The sequence below is a fragment of the Sminthopsis crassicaudata genome, chromosome 3 (assembly GCF_048593235.1).
Source record: "Sminthopsis crassicaudata isolate SCR6 chromosome 3, ASM4859323v1, whole genome shotgun sequence".
NCBI lineage: Eukaryota > Metazoa > Chordata > Mammalia > Dasyuromorphia > Dasyuridae > Sminthopsis > Sminthopsis crassicaudata.
In genome coordinates this window covers 535,579,349-535,599,580 of record NC_133619.1, presented here as the reverse complement: position 1 = coordinate 535,599,580, position 20,232 = coordinate 535,579,349, and the positions used below count along the sequence as shown (strand labels likewise).

At 32.9% G+C, this 20,232-nt stretch overlaps 1 protein-coding gene across 3 annotated transcripts in view; it reads left to right on the top strand.

Annotated features, from left to right (window-relative positions):
• The window catches only part of DYNC2H1 (dynein cytoplasmic 2 heavy chain 1), a 394,253-nt gene that overhangs the window by 168,875 nt on the left and 205,146 nt on the right, over positions 1 to 20,232 (top strand). For 2 of the 3 annotated variants that reach the window (XM_074304391.1, XM_074304389.1), the window contains exons 57-65: positions 1,922 to 2,082; positions 2,799 to 2,922; positions 4,332 to 4,453; positions 5,270 to 5,356; positions 7,565 to 7,691; positions 9,876 to 10,017; positions 15,624 to 15,733; positions 17,866 to 17,886; positions 18,334 to 18,432. In XM_074304391.1, coding sequence (XP_074160492.1) covers positions 1,922 to 2,082; positions 2,799 to 2,922; positions 4,332 to 4,453; positions 5,270 to 5,356; positions 7,565 to 7,691; positions 9,876 to 10,017; positions 15,624 to 15,733; positions 17,866 to 17,886; positions 18,334 to 18,432 — 993 coding nt within the window. The remainder of the gene's footprint in view (positions 1 to 1,921; positions 2,083 to 2,798; positions 2,923 to 4,331; positions 4,454 to 5,269; positions 5,357 to 7,564; positions 7,692 to 9,875; positions 10,018 to 15,623; positions 15,734 to 17,865; positions 17,887 to 18,333; positions 18,433 to 20,232) is intronic. The other variant, XM_074304390.1, reaches the window with a different exon arrangement.

Genomic DNA, 20,232 nt, shown 5'->3' with positions numbered 1-20,232 from the left:
CACACAATCACACACATGCACACACAGAGCTATATATATATATATATTTTTTTTTTTTCTTTTCTTTTTTCTTTTTTGCTGAGGCAATTGGCATTAAGTGACTTGCCCAGAGTAACACAGCTACGAAGTGTTAATTGAGACCAGATTTGAACTCAGGTCTTCCTGACTTCAGGGCTGGTGCTCTATCCACTCTGCCACCCTCTCTCTCTCTGTTTTTTTTAAACTAAGTAAAAGAGGCCATTCTCTTGCCTCATTTCTTACATAACCTTATTCACTGAATGGGTGCAGCCTCAGTCAAACTGAGACCTGTTTGGAAGACCTTAGAAAGGCCAAGGTCTCCCACTGCATCCAGCCATTTCCAGCCATCCTGATCTATATCTGGCCATTGGACCTAGATGGCGCTTGAGGTAGGTGATTTTACACAACTCCCACTAACTTAAATAGTATATGCAAATAAGAGTTATTTACTAGTATATTTATAAATATGTACCAATCACTGTGCTCTGTGCTGAGAATAAAATGTAACTATCACTACTCAAAATGAGCTTACATTCTGATGAGGGAGAGAAAAAGTATATAAGTACATATAGAATAAGTATGAAAAGAATAAATACAAATAATAAAAATAATTTAAGAAGGTAGTGGGTGGGTGGAGTGCGGGATGCTACTGCACCTGGGGGAGATGAAGAATGGATTCACAAAGAAGGTAATAATTTTGAGTATTTTCTTGAATAACAATGTGAGTTGGAGGCAAGAAAAGTATATTCCAGGAATGTGGGATGACAAATGCAAATGTGTGGAGATGGGAGATTGAATCTTGTGTGTTAGGAGTGGAGAGAAAACAAGTTTGGCTGCATCACAAGAGGATGAGATAACCATTGAGACTATCAAGATGAGTTTTGGGACCAGTTTGTGAAGGCATTTCAAAGTTAAACATAGGAACTTTTAAAAAATTTCTTGAAATAATAGAAAACCATTAGAGTTTTAAGTAGGGGTGTTACATTGTCAGATTTAAACTTATGGAAAATTTCTTTGACATCAGGATGTAGAATTAACTGTAACAGGAAGAGCCTTACAGATGAGAGGCCCATTAATTAGGCAATTGCAGAAATCTAGGCAAGAGATGATGAGGACTTATAGAGAAGGGGTAGCATGCAAGAGATAGAAGAGAGGTAGAAAAAAGAAATGTCAAAATTTGACAGTTGATTGGATACACGAGGTGAAGGGAAAATGAAGAGTTGAGGATAATGACAAAGTTAATTATAAACTTGGGAGACAAAGGAAAAGATCTTAAATTACTTTATATGGGATTAAGGTGGTTCATTATTTGAATATAGATTATCTCAAGAAATGTATGAGAGTCAAAATGATTTTTCCCTTAGGTTATATAATTATATTATGTAATTATAAATTATTAAGATGGTCCCCAAATGTAATTTTTATTATTTAGCATGAACTTCACTTAATATTATAGGCTTTAAGCCAAATTAACTTTTCTTGAGTTATGCAGTTATAGTGACAATGATTTTTATAATATCAATTTGATCATTTTGTGTTGTTTATATAACAAATTTCCATTTTAATTTTGTTATTTGTTCACAAAGTATTTATTGTGAACATGTTATGTGCAAGAAATTATGCTAAATGCTGAAGGAAGATGTAACTTAATACCTTCTCAGGTAGATTACAATTTAGGAGGAGGGACAAAACAAGTACAGAAATGAGTATAATAATATAGAATGTGATAGATTCACAGGATAAATATCAACAAAATAGAGTTTAGAGGAAGAAGGGAAAATTGTTGAGCCTGAGAAAATCTTTTATACTCTATTAGTTAAAAAAAAAAAAGAAAAGAAATATAAATGAAAACATTTATTGTTTAAAATGAAAAATGTCCTTTTTTTAATCCTAATTCTTTTAGCCACTGGTTAATGAAGCTAAATTAGCAGTTGGAAATATAAAACCAGAATCCCTTTCAGAAATCCGCTCATTAAGAATGCCACCTGATGTCATCAGAGACATTCTTGAAGGAGTCTTAAGGTTGATGGGTATCTTTGATACGTCTTGGGTGAGCATGAAAAGGTAAACTTTAGGATTTAAGGTAAGCATTATGAAATTCTGTAATGGACAGGAACTTTGAAATAATATCCTTACTTATAAAATGAAGTATCTATTCTTCATCACTATTACCATCACCATTGTTTTCCTCCTCTTCTTCTTTCTTCTCCTTCTCCTCCTCCTCTTGTTTCACTTCCTCCTAGGATTTACAAAGCTCTCTAATGGTTTGCAAAGTGCTTTTTTCCTCATAACAATCCTGAAATATAGGTGCTATTATTTTCCTCATGTAGTGGATGAGTTAATTGAGTCAGGAAGAGATTTAGTGACTTGTTCAGGGGTTACTTAAGTATCTGAGGCTGGCTATGAATCCAGGTCTTCCTAATCCAGTACTCTCTCTATATGTTAGGCCAGTGGTTACATGGGTCATGTAGTAGTACAGTGAGCATAATGATTTTTGTTATCCTATTACCTGTATAGATACTGTGAAGATTGTGTTTTTGAATAGTAGTAGTAAATAGTAGTAAAGACTACCTTTAGTCTTACTGGAATGGAAAATGATAACAGGAAGGCCAGGAAACTTCTCATATTTACATTTATACTAGGCTAGTAATTTAGGAACTATTAAGTTGATCTTTTTGTCAGAAAAATGGTACTATTATTTAACTTTCCTTTATATCTTCTATGCAGAAATCAAAATGTAAATTAATTAAATTGCTTTTCATTTATAATATTTTTTATAGTTTCCTTGCTAAAAGAGGTGTGAGAGAAGATATTGCAACTTTTGATGCTCGGAACATTCCAAGGGAGATAAGAGAAAGTGTTGAAGATCTTCTGTTTAAAAATAAAGCATCATTTGACCCAAAGGTAATTTAAAAAAAACATTATTCTGTCAATTTTTTCTATATGATTAAGTATGATTATTTGATTATTTTAGAAGATTACCCCTAAATCTGGGCATCCAGATTAAAGACCCCTCTTCTGGATATTCCCAATAGGATGATCATCAAATGTTTTGTCTGTTATATTCTGTATGGGTGGCAGGCCTCCTGGATCCTATGTTTAAATAAAAGAACTAAACATTCCTAAAATTCGTACCACAAGCTTGTTTGCCTTGCTGTGTCTCCAAGGGTCATGTTTTCCATAAGACAGTCAACCCTGTTTTGTTTTAAATGTTCTGATGAAGCATGACATCAGACTGTTTTAAGGACTTGCCTTTACATTAAAAAGTCCTGAGCAATTCAACTCCCAGGCTTTGTTGCCTGGCTTTTAAAAAAAAATCCAGAAAATTGTAAGAAAGGGGCAGGGTTTCTTAAATCTTTTCCTCTTGTGACTCCTTTTTGCCTGAGAAAATTTTACAGGACCTTGGGTACATGGGAAATAAAGTAGGTATATAAATCTGACATTTACTGATAATCATAATTGTGCAACCCCCACATTCAGTTATGTGGTCTCAAAGGTGGTGGTTGTCTATCTTTCATTCTGGAAGAGGACCATGCCATCAGGGAAGGAATGCCATGGCATGCAAGTGAATTGGACTTAAGGAGAGAGGCTATACAAGATAACTTGCCTACCTTTCTCCTCCAGAACCATTTGTGTCCAGTGCCAGATGAATATCAGGATGACTGGAAATAGTCTTGGATGTAATTAGAGACCTTGGCCTTTTTAAAGTAAAGTCTTCAACAGATCTCTCTTTGACTGAGGCTGAACCCATTAAATCTTCTCTTTCACCTGATCCAAAAAATCTAAATAAATTAAGTTGTGAATCACAATTCAATGCTTTGGGGCATGTCTACAAGCAGTTGGCTTGGAGGAGAAGAATGAATTCAGAGAGAAAATTCGAGAATAAAGTGTGACAGTAATAGGGAAGAACTAGGCCATTGTGAAAGAAGATAGGGCCATTTATTTTCTGTGTAGGTAATCCATCTGGCTTTCTAATTGAATTTAGTTAAATTGTATTAAACTATCTATTGGAGTGGGGAAATTAGTTAATGGACTCATACATACATTATATGAATAAGCAAAAATGCAGAAAACATACTTGAAGCTATGGCAGTTCAGAGATTAGCTGTAGTTAAATTTGTAATTGTGTAAATCTTTTTACATATGTGTGTATTTAATATAGAAATGATATAAACACAAGCATAGTTTATATTCTCCTCTTTTAGAAATTTATTTAGTTCAATTCTAGCCAGAGACCAAAAGAATTCATTGACATTGTTTAAATACTTAAGAAAATGGTATGGACTGAAATGAGAATATAATGGATATTTCAGAATGCTAAACGTGCCAGTACTGCTGCTGCTCCTCTGGCTGCTTGGGTCAAAGCCAATGTCCAGTATTCACATGTGTTAGAACGAATTCAGCCTCTGGAAACAGAACAAGCGGGATTAGAAGCGTAAGTCTTAAAAATAAAAGATAACTTTTTAGATATTGCAACCTTTGCTTTTTTTTCAGCATAAGGAATCAGCATTATGCTTTCTGCTTACTCTTGCATAGCAATAAGCCATACACATTTTCAGTATGTTAAAGAAATAAAAATCAACTTAGATGTTTTGTTACATATATAAAATATACATCTAAAGTCCCATATATACTTATTATAGTTTTTCTTCTTTTCCTCCCTCACTGGCCAGGGTGATGAGATTTCAGGTTATCATGAAACTGTCAGTGTAGGGCTTTTCTTTGTGATTTTGTGTCTTTGTCTCTGAGAAACATGTTACATTTTTGGGTAACCCTAATCTTAACTTATGGATAGAAATTTGATACATCAGGAGAGTGGCCCTTAGACATATATTAAATCACAGTTTTTCCATTTAATTAGTAATTTCCTTTTTCCTTTCCATATCTATTAATGGATATTAATGAAAGTCTTCTAATATTGTAGACCATATTAGACAAGTAGAAAAGCTGAGGAGATACATGTAAAAATAAAGGAGTCATCTTACCATTAGTAGTTACAATTTTGAATTTCAATTTTATTTTACAAAATGAAATTGTACCACAGTGAAAATAGTGAAAGTTTATAAAATGCTTGTATATCTGGAAGTTCTTTGGACTAGAACAAAATTGATAATATAGTAAATCACAATTGGTTAGATCATTTTGTTTTTTAGTGTAGACCACATATAATAAGTTCACTTTTCAAGTTACTCATGTCTTGTCAATAGTATTTTAAGCAGGAATACTTGTATAAAATTAAGCTGTGTTTTAGGAATCTGAAGAAAACTGAAGACAGGAAAAAGAAACTGGAAGACTTACTTAACTCCGTTGGCCAGAAAGTGTCTGAGTTGAAAGATAAGTAAGTTAATATTTAGAAACATTTTTTGAATATTGTTAACTAACCATATGCTCTTTATTGTTTAAGTAAAATAACACAAAAGCTTCCAGTTGTAAGTTTTTCCCCATGACTTTTCACTCAAAAACTGAGGTTGGTATGGAGTATTCTATAAGCATCTGATTTTTGTTTAGTTTTATCATCATTTTTTTATTAAGAGCAAATGATTATATTATTTAGCTTTCATTTTATAAATCTATATATTCTGGAAGTGGGAGGGAGAGAATTCAATATAAAAGAATTCAATTATAATATTAACAATGATGATTCATTTTCCTTTGAAAATTAGTTGGGATTTAGATACTTTTGGTTTGAATGAAAAACCATACTGTAATGCTGGAGAAATAGGCAAGATAGAGTATAGTTAATAATTTATTTGAAAGGGAGAGATTTACTGGGACCAAATGGATCCATGATTTGGTCCCAGGACTGAATGAGACTATTATCTCCAAGAATCCAACAAACAATGTGAGTTCTCAATGACATATATGCACATGGCTCAGACTCAGGGAGTAGACTGAGGCAGGAGTGGAGTCAGGGTGCTAAGAGCAGGAACAGGGTAAGGTGAGTCACCAGAGATAGGGATGACATAATAAGGGGAGGAACCCCAGAGATGGGGAGAGACATCTTGATAAGACTGTATCTGATATTCTGATAGCTTGGGTTGGGGAGAGGCATTCTAATATTCTAAAACATAAGCTCTTTTATCCTTATCAAATATTCTGATTAAGAGGGAGGGGTGGTTTTGCAGGACTGAGCAGACAATTATAAACTGAAGCAGAACAATTAGGGAAACTGATGCAGGACAAAAGAAAACTCTGGCATAACAAAACTATTACTGTACCTGCACCCACTTCATTATCTCTCCAAAAGATTCTAAATATCTCGAATCTTTAAAGAAAGTGGCCAGATGATATTAATTTCTCTGATATTCATTGTATTTAACTTTATTCATCCTAGCATGGAAGAAAAAAGGAAACACTTTGTGTTTGTCAGCAATTTTACTAATGGAAGAATAAATGATCATTCCTCTTAAAGTTCAATGCATATATCTATCAAGATCTGTGATTACTATTAAAACAAAAGGGAAAAAAATCATTGGGAACGCTATGAAGTGTAGAAAATATTTTATTTCTAAAATTTAGGATATATGTATATATATGTGTATATATATATATATATATATATGTATAAAAGGATAGTAATCTAGAATATGTTACAAAATAAATCCTGATGTACAAGTACAAAATTCCTTTCAAGGTTAGAGATCTCTTGTGAAAGCCTAGAAAAGTTTTATTATAAGCTTCTAATAGTTTTTTTTAAGGGAAGAAAGAAAAAAATGCATTAGATATATGAAAGAAATCTGTGAAATTCAAAGCTACACACTTCTTTATATTACAATGATTTTATTCAAAAATTTTCCAGTAAAAAAACATTGGGTATAAGAAACAAAAAAGAAATATTTAATTTTATATTATCCTGAGGTATTTCCTTTTTATGAATATGGAAAAATATTCACATCACTCTTCACTAAATATAGATCTAAATATATATTATATATATTTGTTGATATATATTGATATATCACACTATATATTATTGAATTATCATAATACAATATTATGAAATACCCCAATAGGGAAAATGTACTGTATTATATATCAGTTCTGATAATGCAGTACATTTCCCCCTATTGGGATATGCACACATTTGTTTCTATGATTTTGGATGCCTTTCAGAAAAATAATTGCACTTGAATTTTCAGAGGAAAATTTTATAAGTCTCAGAAACAAGAGATAGTAACAAACATTTGATAATATCTAGTCAAGTACTATTAAGTTTCTTACCATAATCTTGAGTTAAGATTCAAGTTGAAATTAATTCAATTCAATTGCTTGATATTCTAGTTTTCTTATACCCCTAGAAAAATAGAAGATGATATTGTGCGAAAGACAGTTTCTGAATTCTACGGGTTTTAAGGTTGATATTGTCATTCATTTTCTTCAGCAATATTCAAAATATATCTGTTATCTTGATTTCTGATCACAAATTATATCTAAAATTATATCTTAAAACATAGCTCAGTATACTAATATATTTACTTATGCATATTTATGAGTGAAATAATCCATTAACAATTCAGTTTTTAATTAAAGTCTACTCATTTTGAAGATTTCAGAGCAGAACTTCAGAAGCAGCTAAACTTGAATCAGAAGTAAGCAAAGCACAGGAAACAATTAAAGCTGCTGAGGTCTTAATTAATCAACTTGATAGAGAACACAAGAGATGGAATTCACAGGTTTGTTTGAAACAAAATTTCATGAAATTTCTTTTTAAAGATAAGTATTATAATAGATATAAAAAATGGGGGAATATAAATCTACTCATTTATATAACAACACATAGTAAAGGTTAAAAAAAGAAAAGTTTTTCCCAGAAATACTTCTGAATCTGCCTACCTCACAGTGGCCCCAAAATTACTGCTTTAATCCTCTCTCTGCTGTTTGCCTTTTGCTCTGTTCATAACCTTTCCAAACCTTTACCAATTTCTTAATAGTTGTACATTGTCTGTTTATAGAAATGTACAGTTTTACATTAATGCATTAGCAGTGTCAAAACATTAGAAAACTGGTGTTTGGAACATTCAGATTTAGTTAAATGACACATTTTTATCAAATGTTTATTCAATACTTACTACAGTTAAAGCACGCTGCCAGCCCCTGGGTATACAAAGACAAACACAACAATCTGTTTCCTCAAAGAGCTTATACTGTCTGTACTGTGTGGATTGAGAATACACACACACACACACACACACACACACACACGTACAAACTCTAATTGGGGGGAAGCTGGGGAAAGAAAATTTTTGTGGAGAAAGTGGAACCTCTTTCATTTTGAAGAAATTCCTAAGGCAGAGGCCATCAGAGGACCCAAGACTGGGGACAGAGCATGCACATGTAGAGAAGTGGCCACAGGAATGTGCATTTCAGAGAACAGTTGTGTGTGGGTGTGCAGCTAATTTTGCTGGAATAGAACATGTGTGAAGGTCAGTAAAGATGAAATAAGACTTGAAAGGATAGGTTATGTGAATAGAGTGTATAGAGATTTTAATTCCAGTCTGAGTGGTTTATGTGTAATCTTAGAGGAAATAGGGATCCATAGAAAGTTCTTGAGAAGGGAAGTAAAATAGTCAGATGTGAGCTTAGGGTAGGTTACTTTGGAATCTAGACTGATAAAAGACTGACAGACAAGGTGACCAAGAAGTTGGACCACAAGTGATAGGAACCTGAAATGTGGCTGTGGTGATGAGCATGGAGAATGGGATGATGTGAGAGAGGCTGTATGTAGAACTACAATAAAAAAAGGATTGGGAATTTCCTGGATAAGAGAGTAAGGAACAGGAAAGGGTGAGGGTGACTTGTTGCCAATGAGTGGCTGTGAAATAGCTATTTGGGTAGATAGAATAGTCACTTCCTAAAGCAAAGATGAAAATTAACACCAAACAAAGCCAGATTGTGTGTCATGAAGTGAGTTCCTACCTACCCTATTAAAAATGCTATGAGGAATACATAGGAGAAGACATCCACATTACTTCGTCACTTCCCCTAACCTGCTGCTTCCCCTTCCCCCATCAGCACCCTTAATTAAGCCCTCTCTTTCTCTTAATTCTAGAGAAATTCACTCTTATGTGTGGCATTTAAATATGTTCAAACTTGGCCCTTTTTCTCTCCAGTCTTTTTACCCTTTACTCTTCTCTACCACTCTATAAGACCTATTCAGGTCTTCATGATTTCAGGCCCAGTGCTCTATCCATTTCATCATCTAACAGCCTTGACCAAGCTGCACCTGTGAAGAACTACATAATGGCAATAACCTCAATACATTTCATAGGTCCCTATGGAGGGTTTATAGGAGGATATGGTGATTAGTTGTTCTGAATGAGGTACTATGGGTTGATTTTGATTTGCTTTTTTAGAGGGATTAACCAGGTTTATGAGATTAAGGGATCCTGGAAACACTAAATCGTCCTACCTTCCCTCTTTCTTACCCTTGCCTTGGCATATAAAAATGACCATAACAATCTAAGGGAATTTCATTTTGAACAAGCATCTCTCCTATAAACTATATTTATAAACTATATAAGCACACACATTTTTAAATGAACTGAATATAGACAGTATATATCTGAACTTCATATAGACATATAACCATGACTGAATTATATTCATTAACTTTTTTCACATCTGATCATACATTAATCAATTTTACATATACTTCTTAGCAAAATAGAGTATATTACTTAATTTAAGGAATAGCTTTTTAAAAATAACTACAAACAAAGCTGCAGGTACATTACTACAGCAGGCTAAGTAATAAATTCTAACCATGGTAACATGAAAAATTAAATAAAAATAGTTTTTCCTTCCCTATGAATATTAGCCTAATTTTGTTTTTTATTCATAATGCATAATTTTTTCAGGTTGCAGAGATAACAGAAGAATTAGCTACACTTCCTAAAAGGGCACAACTGGCTGCTGCTTTTATCACATATCTTTCTGCTGCTCCTGAGGGTCAAAGAAAAGCAAGTTTGGAGGAATGGACAAAGGCAGCTGGTCTTGAAAGTGAGCTGTTATATTTAAGGTTGAAAAATTGTGTAAAAATGGTCTTTTGATACCTTTTTACTTTAAAAATTTTATTAAAATTTTTTCCCTTTTTATTATATATCTGAATCTACATTGTATAGTGTGTCATTGTCATGAGATCCCAAAACATTGAATTGGTATCATTTAATTATTTTCACCATTCCCTATCTAATTCTTCCTTCTCAATTTCTTTTGCTGTTTAATCATCCATATCTGCTCCCAACTGTGAGTGAAATAAAAGAGACTATCCCAAGTCCTCTTCTCATATCTTTTTCTTAATAAATCATATATCTCATCATCTCTGTAGAGATGATTTCCAACTCTGTATGTCCAGCCTTAGTCTCTACTGAATTTTAGTCTTGTATCTTCAGATACATATTTAATTTTTAGGCCAGATGTCCTGTAGGCCATATATAGGCCAAAACATAACTCATTAGCTTTTCTCCAAAACCCATTCTTCCAAACTTTTATGTTTCTATTATAGGTTCCACAGATTTACATCATGGGAATTGTCATGCCCTATGTCCAATAAGTTCCTAAATCTTGTCACTTCTTTTTCCATAACATATCTCACATTTCTTCCCTTCTTTCTATTTATGGTCCTCATATTAGTTCAAGCCTTCTCAGTTCTTGCCTGAATTTTTGCAGCCTCCTCTGAGTTGTTTTCTCTACCCCAAATCTATTGTTCTTTAATATATGCTACAAACAACTGTCAAAAGCCCTTATTTAAATTTCTCAGTGACATTGTTTTTCCAAATACATGTACAAATAGTTTTCAAAATTCATTTTTGTAATCGTGTTTCAAATTTTTCTCCCTCCCTGCCTTACCTACCTCCTCCCCAAGACAGCAAGCAATCTGAAATTGGTTAAATATGTGCAATCTAAAGTAATATTCTTAAAGAAAATGATGCTATCACTCTCCTGCTCCATTCTATTGTAGTATTCTAAGTATTCTTCCTGAACTCTTGGACAAAGACGAGAGATACCATTCTATTAGAAACTAGTTTCTGGCTTTTGAGTAAGGGGAGAAATTGTCATTGAATGCTATCAGTTCTTACTCCTGTCTGGTCTCCTGCCTCCTTCTGGAAGAAGAAAAAACACTACTCCAGTGAGCACCAAACTCCTCCCTTTTAGGGTAAAGGAGAAAAACCATTTCATTAAGTCCTTTGCCTCCTCTCCGATCTTGAGGATAAGGGAATAACAGCATTCCTTGAGCTCTGAGCTTAGTATCTCTCATTAGCTTTCCTCCTAACTAGTTACTTGCTCTCTGCTTCCCTATTATAGTAGAAGGTTACACTGGTTCCTCAGGCTTGCAAACTAGGAGTCATTTTGGACTTCTCCACATTAACTTCTATATTCAATCTATTGCCAAATCTTGTTAATTTCACCTTTGCAACATCTCTTGAAAATACGTCATTCTCTTTTCTTATACTGCTCAAGGCAGGCCTTTATCACCTCACACCTTGATAATTGCAACAGCCTGCTGCTAATTCTGCCTGCCTCAGGTTTATCCCCACTCCATTCTATCCTCCACTAAACCATTAAAGTGATTTTCCTACAACACAAGTTTGATCATATCATCCCTCTACTCAATAAATTCCAGTTGATACCTATCGCCTCGAAGACCAATATAGAATTCTTTCTTTGGCATTCAGAGTCCTTCAGTCCTCATAGCTTTCTAATCTTATTCTGTACTCCCCAGTATATACTCTTTGGTTTATGGATGCTCTTCTGGATTTTCCTTGAACAAGATTCCAGTTCTCTGCTTTAGACATTTTCTTTGACTTCACCATTCCTAGAATGCTTTCCTTCTGCCTCCTGACCTTCCTTTAACTCTTAATTCCCATTCCTTCTATCATATATTAGAAGCTTTCCCCAACCCCTCTTAATTCTTGTACCTTTCTTCTGTTAATTACTTCCTAGTATGTATGTAGTTTGTTTTGCATATTTATTTTATGAATATTTAAGACTTTTATTTTTAAGGGTGACAATAAATTTTATTAAGTCGTCTTTTTATAAACAAAGCACTGAAAAAATTTGAAACCCTGCCTGAAGCCATTCTCTCAAGGAATAGGATTTGTTGTTTGTGTTGTTCTTGTTCAGTCATTTCAGTGAAATCTGAATCTTCATGACCCCATCTGAGGTTTTCTCAAAACTTATGTGGTTTGTTATTTTCCTTCTCCAACTCATTTTGTAGATGAAGGGCCTGAGGTAAACAAAAATAAATTACATGCCTATTGACAGTTGACATTGGCCATATCTTCCTCAGTCATAGTTTTTATTATATTAGTCCTATATTAAAGCTAACATGATTAAAAATAATAATAGCTTTTTATTTTTCAAAATACATGAAAAGGGAGTTTTCAGCATTTACCTTTGCAAAATCTTGTGTTCTAATTTCCCCCCCCCTCCCTCTTCATCTTCTCTTTCTCCTGGACAACAAATAATCCAATATAGGTTAAACATGTGTGATTCTTCTAAACATATTTCTACGTTTATCATTTATCACAAGAAAAATCAAATCAAAAGGGAAAAATGAGAAAGAAAGAAAATAAGCAAGCAAACAATTTTGTATATTTTTGTTTGCAGGTTATCTCCCCCATTAGATTGAAAGTTCCTTAATTGTCTGACTGTCTTTTGCCTCTTTTGTATCTTTACCTCCTAGCATAGTGTCTAGCACATAGAAAGTGCTTAATAAATTTCTGATTGATCCAAAGACCTATCATCTTCTCTGAATTAGGCAAGGTCTTAAGAAGACTCTATCCTTATGCCAAATCTAAACTTATTTCTCAATTATCAACAAATTTCTCCTTGATCATAATTTTCCCACCGCAGTAATTTTGGACTCCTTGATGGTCATTATTCAAATCCCATCCTCTGTTCTCCACTGCCTATTATCCATCCTTATAACTATTCCCCTTACCCCAATCCAACCTTACCTCCCACCTTATGTCCCTCTCTATATAAAGTTAATCATCTCTTTCACTGTGCTCTCCAGAATAACTCTTCTGTGAGCCACCCACTTATTGTCATGTAAGACCTTTTCTTTTCCCATTCCTTCCATTTTGTGCTTCTCTCGTAATAGCATAGCCTCCCTGACTTCAACTCACTGACTGAGGTAGGGGTATTAGAATACTCCTTATTTGTCAAACTACTCCTGATTCTGCCTCTATATCACTTCTCAGTAACTTTTTCTCCTTTGAGATTCACTCAATCCATATCTAATTTCTCAGGCATTATTAATCTCACAGTCCCTTAATTTATTTGTTTATTTTACATGATCCACTTCTCTACCCTATTTCAATCAAATACAAAGATCTTGCTATTATCTTTAAACACACTATTTCTGTATTCATGAACTCTATAATATCCTTATCTCATTGCAATCTATTGTCTTTCCATTTCTACATATGCCTTGCAATCCCAAATCTTGTTTTTCAACCATCCTGAGATTTCCAGTCTCTCAACCCTTCAGTTCTTTCCCAGGCTACATTGTTCCTTCTTCTCCATCTTAATTCTTTGGAGAATCATTTCAGCTCTATATTGTCTTCTTTCAAAAACCTTCTTCTATTCTATGGAAAAACTTGCCCTGCCTACTGTCAACCATTAGAAGATTCCTACCATCTACTGCCTTTTTTTCCCTACTCACATGCTGCTAAACAAAACTGTGTCTGTTGCACTGTTATATAATTAGATGGGTCCTCACTGCTGCAAGACATTTTCACTACTGCACTCTTAATAAATCCTTGCATCCTTCCTTAAATCCCCCATTCTTTCCCCTGTCCCATGTTCAGCAGAGAAGATTGCTTTATATCATGCTGGAAAATTGAGGCTATTCATCAAATGTTTCCTCGTCTCCTTCCTCTTCCTCTTACATTCCTCAGATGCCTTCTGCCATTTTCTCCTTTATCACTGTGTGATACAGAAAGTTGGCTATTATCTCTGCCAAGGTAAACTGCTCTACACATACCATTCCACCCTGCCTTCTCTAGATTTCCCTCTATCAGCCTCATTCTCTCACTTCTCTTCAATCTCTCCCTGTCCCCAGCTTTCTTCCCTGCTGCTGTGATCATTCTTATGTTTCCCCATTCTCAAAAATTCCTCACTTGATTCCTCTTTTTCCTTCCTTGTTCATACATCTCCTCCCTTTGAGAACTCCAAAGTCTTTGAGAAGTCCATCTACAAGAGATGTCTTTACTCCCTTTTTTCCCTTGACTCTTGTGGTCTGACTCTTTACCTCATAAAAGCAATGTTGTTCTCTTCAAAGTTACCAATGATCTCTGAATTGCCCAATCTAATTGTATTTTCTTCTTCCCTCTGGACCTTTCTAGGGCCTTTGACCTGTTGATCATCCTCTTATTGAAGGTCTCTTTTCTCTAGGTTTTTATGACATGGCTCTCTCCTGGTTCTCCTCATGCCTGTCTGACTACTCCTTCTCATGTTCCTTTGCTGGATCTTCATACAGATCTTACTTGTTAACTGTGCTTGTTCCACAGAGTTGTATCCTGGGTTCTCTTCTTTTTTCTGTTTATACTGTTTCACTTCATGGTCTTATTGGTTCCTGTGAAATCAGTACTCATATATATGATTATAAATTTCAGTTTTTCTTAACGTTTCTGCCAACTTACAGTCTTGCATCTTCATTTGCCTATTGGGCATTTAGAACAAGTGATTCCTAGCATCTTAAATTCAAGTTGTCCAAAACTTAAATCATAATTATCCCCTAAACCCTTCCTCTTTTCTGACTTCCCTATTAGTACACACTAGCAGTATGACCTTGGATACCCTTATTTGCCCTAGTTTTCTCATCTGTAAAAATAACCTGGGAGAATGATATGGCAAACCACTCCGGTGTCTTTGCCAAGAAAATTCCAAGTGGGGTCACAAATGGTTGGACATGACTAAAACTTACTCAACCACAAAAATTAATTTTAAGAATATCACCATTCTCCTAGTCACCTAGGCTCAGAATCTGTACCATTTTGACTTCTCATTCTTTCACCCCTCTATATAAAGTGTTACTACAAACCTTCAGTTTTGCCTTTGTAACATATTTCACCGAGGGTCTCTTCTCATTGCTGATATTGTCACTATCATGGTTTAAAAAAAAAACCCTAGCTATCTCACACCTCTACAGTTGCAATAACTTGATACTCTGCAATCCAGTAACACTGGAATCCTTGTTTTTTTTTTTCACATAAAGAATAACTGATGTAGTCACTTTCTTTTCTCCCAGCAATTCAGATTTTACATATTTATATGTGACATTTAAAACTAAGCCTCCCACTGTCTAGATTGGAATTGTATTTAAAGATGACTTGAAATGAGTTGATGACTATGCTTAGATCTTTTTTGAGAACTGAAATGTTTTGTAGATATGGATTTATAAGCTTAATTTACATCATTACTTTTTTGCTCTTCTGAAAATCAGATTCAAAAAATATTTCATATCATTAATATCTACTCAGTAAATAGTTGCATTATTAGAACTTTTGCATTCCTGTATTTAAGATTGCTTTATTATGTTTTTAACTAAAGTATGAGGTAATTTTCATGAATTTTAATTGCTACTTTTAACTTTCCAGAATTTGATTTGAGAAGGTTTCTTTGCACTGAGAGTGAGCAGTTAATTTGGAAAAGTGAAGGCCTACCTTCAGATGATCTTTCAATAGAAAATGCTCTTGTTATCTTGCAGGTAATTAATTCATTTTGTTTTCTTTAAACATATCTTCTTAGTAGCCTGTTATTATGGGTCTTTTCACCCTTCTACAACTGATACCACAAATTTTCTTTAGAGCTATGATTAACATCTCAGTACCTAAAATAATCTCCCTGACCACCCCTAGGCGTGAAGAGGGAACAGATGAAGAAAATAAACTTGCAAGTAGATCTTATTTTAAAACCAACTTTTTTCTAACAAGTTATTTTTCTGATAATATTTTAAATTATTAAATGAACAGCACTAAAATTCTATACAATTTTGTGTGTGTTCATTATCCTTATATTAATATTTTTAAATTTCAATGACTTTGTCATCTTGATAATAAAAGATTAAAAGTTGAATTTTCTATTTGGAAGCTAAATCATTCTGTGCACCATAGATCGCATATTTCTTCTATCATTTCTTCTGTTTATATCACACAGTGATTTTTATTTTTTTTCCTTAAGTGCAGTTATAATTTTTATGCAATTAATTGCTTTTCCATAAGCAGACAGATGAAAGGAACGAAATGTTGACCAAAAAGGACTGTGAAAGTCCTGGGAAATGATATTTATAGTGATGATTTTTCACATAGTATATATTCTTTAAAAGTCATTGTTTGCAAAATGAAAATTTAGTTACCTTGTTGAAAAAAATATTAAAATTCATATGACATTTAAAAATGCCAGGTGAAACATCAAGTTGAAGCAGTCATAAAGTTTTTATCATTGACTACTCACCTTTTTCTAGAATAGGCATACTATATAGGTGAGATTTTATCCTTGGAAGCAATTTATTGGATTTTTCTTCTGAATGCACTGTTCCATTCCCCACTGTCAATCTGTGATTTCTTTTCCTCATTCTGATTTCTTCTTTTCTGGCCCTCTTTGCCACCTAAGTTTAAAACATAGCTTTTAGCCAGTTATATGCTTTCTACTTGGTAACATCTAAATCTTGGAAGTTTTGAAGGAGCAGCCTTTCCACAGATTGTTGTTTTTCATGCTTATCATTATTAGTTTAATTGGCCATACTTTTACATATTATAAATCACCTGCAGATTAAAATTACATATTAAGTAAAGAATTTTACTTACATTCTTCTTTTGAATCCTCTTCAGCTTGCATTCAAGAAAAATATTTCTTCATCACGTAGACTAGAAAGATAAATTCATTGCATATTAGGGAATTTATATTTTTGATAGATGTTATTTTGTTTCTATACTATTCTTAAAAATGATGAGCTTTTTTCTGTTTCAGCAGTTTTTTAAGATAGTCACTTGGAGTTTTTTTTTTAAAAATAGAAATATTTTATATACTCTCATAACAAAATATCTGAAATTAGCCTGTAAAAATGGTATTTATTTGCTAAATTTTATTATTTGTTTTTTGTTATTTAATTGCTGTGAACATATAGCCTTGTACCTTAAATTTCTTGATTAGGACAAAGATAACTTTTTAATGATGTATTTTTATCATTATAATATTGATCTAATAATATATCTAATATTTCTTTTGTATTTATTACCATAAATGATTTCACACCATTTATTTACAGTTGTTCAACTTAATAAACCTTGGGAATTGTTAAGATGATTAGCTATTTTTTCAAAGCAAGTTTGCAAATGAAATAAGAGGAATTTCATTGAAATAAGTTTTATTTTAATGCCAATTATCTTGTCCTAAACTCTGGTCTAGAATGGTTTTATTTCGTTCAGAATTCAAAACTGTGGTACTTTAATAGTTCAATAAGAAATACCATAAATTTGGCTATTACTATCACCCAAATACATATTATAAATTTGGTATTTAATAATAGACCAGCTATAACATATGCCTATAGTAATAAAAGGGAAATTTTGACTGAGAGCACATAGCAGGACAAAATTTAAAAAATATTCTACAATTTTAAAATGCAGATGTTATAAATGCAGAACATAAATTTGGAAGAATGCCATATAAGAATGGTTTTGATGAAGTAGAAAGAAAAGATCAAAATGATCTAAAGATCAGAAATAAATATCTTTTAAATGAAATATATATATTTTTGCATAAACTTACAAGTACTATGTGAAATATTAAAATACTTTATGTAAATAATCTTTACCTATTTTTGTTTTACTGCATCAGATCATTGCTTTGAAATCAGGGGTAAGAATGATTTTTTTTTTTAATTCTAGTTACTTTAGTATTTAATCAAAGGTGTAGTAGATCGGATAGCATGCTATTTAATACTAGTATGAAACTAGTTAAAATATACTGTAGCATCATGGAACTACAAAGTTATTATGTTTATATGAAAAGAACTAACATTTATATTGGAGTAATAACAAGTTAACCCTTCGGGAATGAAATTTGAATGAATTATTGTTGACATTAAAAAGGAGCCAAATTCAGGGAGCATCACTATTTTTTGACAAATTTTGAATGACTATTTTTCTTTGTGTATTCTATTAAAATATCTATGATATTTTGAGGAACTCTGAAACTTGATAGACACCTGAGTTTCCTATTGATAATTTTCAAGTTGTTTCTTTTTAAATTTTGACAAAATAAGTATTGTTTACATATTTTTCATTCTTTTTATTTGTTAATCAGAGTCGAGTTTGCCCATTTCTAATAGATCCTTCTTCCCAAGCAACTGAATGGTTAAAGATACATTTAAAAGAATCACGTTTAGAGATTATTAACCAACAGGCAAGTATTTTTTAATCACTTAATATAATTGATTCCTTTAGAGACAAGTTTGTGGTACAGTGGATAGAACACTGGGCTTGGAGTTAGGAAGATCCAAATTGAAATCTATTCCCATCTACTTACTATTTAACACAGGGCAAGTCACTTAACTTCTCTCTGCCTCAGGGTTCTCAGCTATGAATTGGGAATAATAATGGCACTCACCTCACTGGATTGCTGTCAGCCTTAAATGACATAATATGTGTAACAGTGCTTGGGTACAACCTGGCCATGGTATATAGTAGGTGCTGTGTAAATGCTTTCCTTCATTCCTTTTTCATTCACTTCCCATTATTAAATATTTGAATTTTTCAAGTTCAGAAAATTAAAACATAATATGATTAGGGGACTTGAGTAGCTCACAAAGTTATTTTGTGGCAAAGTTAGGATGATAAAGATCTAAGATTTCTTGATTATCATTCAGTCTTATCACACCAATGATTGTAGCAATATGGCAAACATTAGGCAGAGCATCATAGATTATTCTGCGTTATCTAGTCTAAATGCTAACTAAAGGCTTCTATATATCAGGTTTCTGTGACATCAAGGGATTAGAAATTCCTATTAGTGTTACAGAATAATGCCTACTTAAGATGGATAAAATTTAAAAGTTGCATGAGTCTTACAGGCTCACACAATAATTTTTCTATAGTCACACAATAAGTATAAAAAGTAGCCTTGAACCCAGATCTTTCTGACTATGGGTCTGACATTTATTGCTATGTCGATTTTTTTCATTGTTATTGATCAAATATTTTTCTTTCAGAGAGTCATATAGCCTTTATTCAATTCATCAAAAATGAGTAAATATACTTTTATTGTAATATCACTAAAATTGGAAAAAAAAAAAAAACAAGGAGGCCCTAAACATGACAGACTGTTATTGCTACAAAACTGTTCTGTTATTTGTACAAAACACCATTATAATTATAATTACAATTGAATAAGACAAATGCTACTCTGCAATATGTCCCCTAATATATATGCACTATACATACTATAGACATTGTATTTAATATAATTTCATCTTTCTTTGATTTCATAACACCTCTTATTCTTACTTTTACCTAGAAATGCATAAAAATACTAGAATTAATGAGCTGTCTAGTTGATTGAATAATTTATCTTTGATAAGCTCATCACTGTGGATCTTTCTAATGGTGCAGATCATAATTATCCATTCATTCTGCGCAGCTTTTATTCATGTTTGTCTTTAAAGACCCCCCTATTATTACACTAGTATTCCATCTTTTTTTTTTAACAATGCCATTCTTTAGATATTGCCATATGTATATGAGTCATTGAATCCTCTAGTGAATGGAATTTTGAGAATTATGATATACGTGATATACTCTAACAATTTATTAGTGGAAATTTACATGAGAAGAGTGATATAAAATATATTCTTAATAGATATCTTGCTTGACAGGAAGAGGAGGTGTCATTGATTACGTAAGGGATAATAAATGGCTTAAATGCTCCACTTAAATGCACAAATTGCCAAGAGATGGAGAAGAATGGCCCTAGGTGACTGGAATTAGAGCTCAGGGTCTAAAAAGTCTCTCTCCATGATATTTCCTACTTCTGAATTATAATGAATCCTGATCAAATGATTAGGTTTAGGGATTCTCATTTCCTGTTTTCATAGTAGAAATAAAAAGTATCCCATTCTTTTTGAGGAGATAAACATATTATTACATAGAAAAGATTATCAAAATTGATCTTTCCTTTACCCCCAATATTTGATTTTTGAAGGAAGCA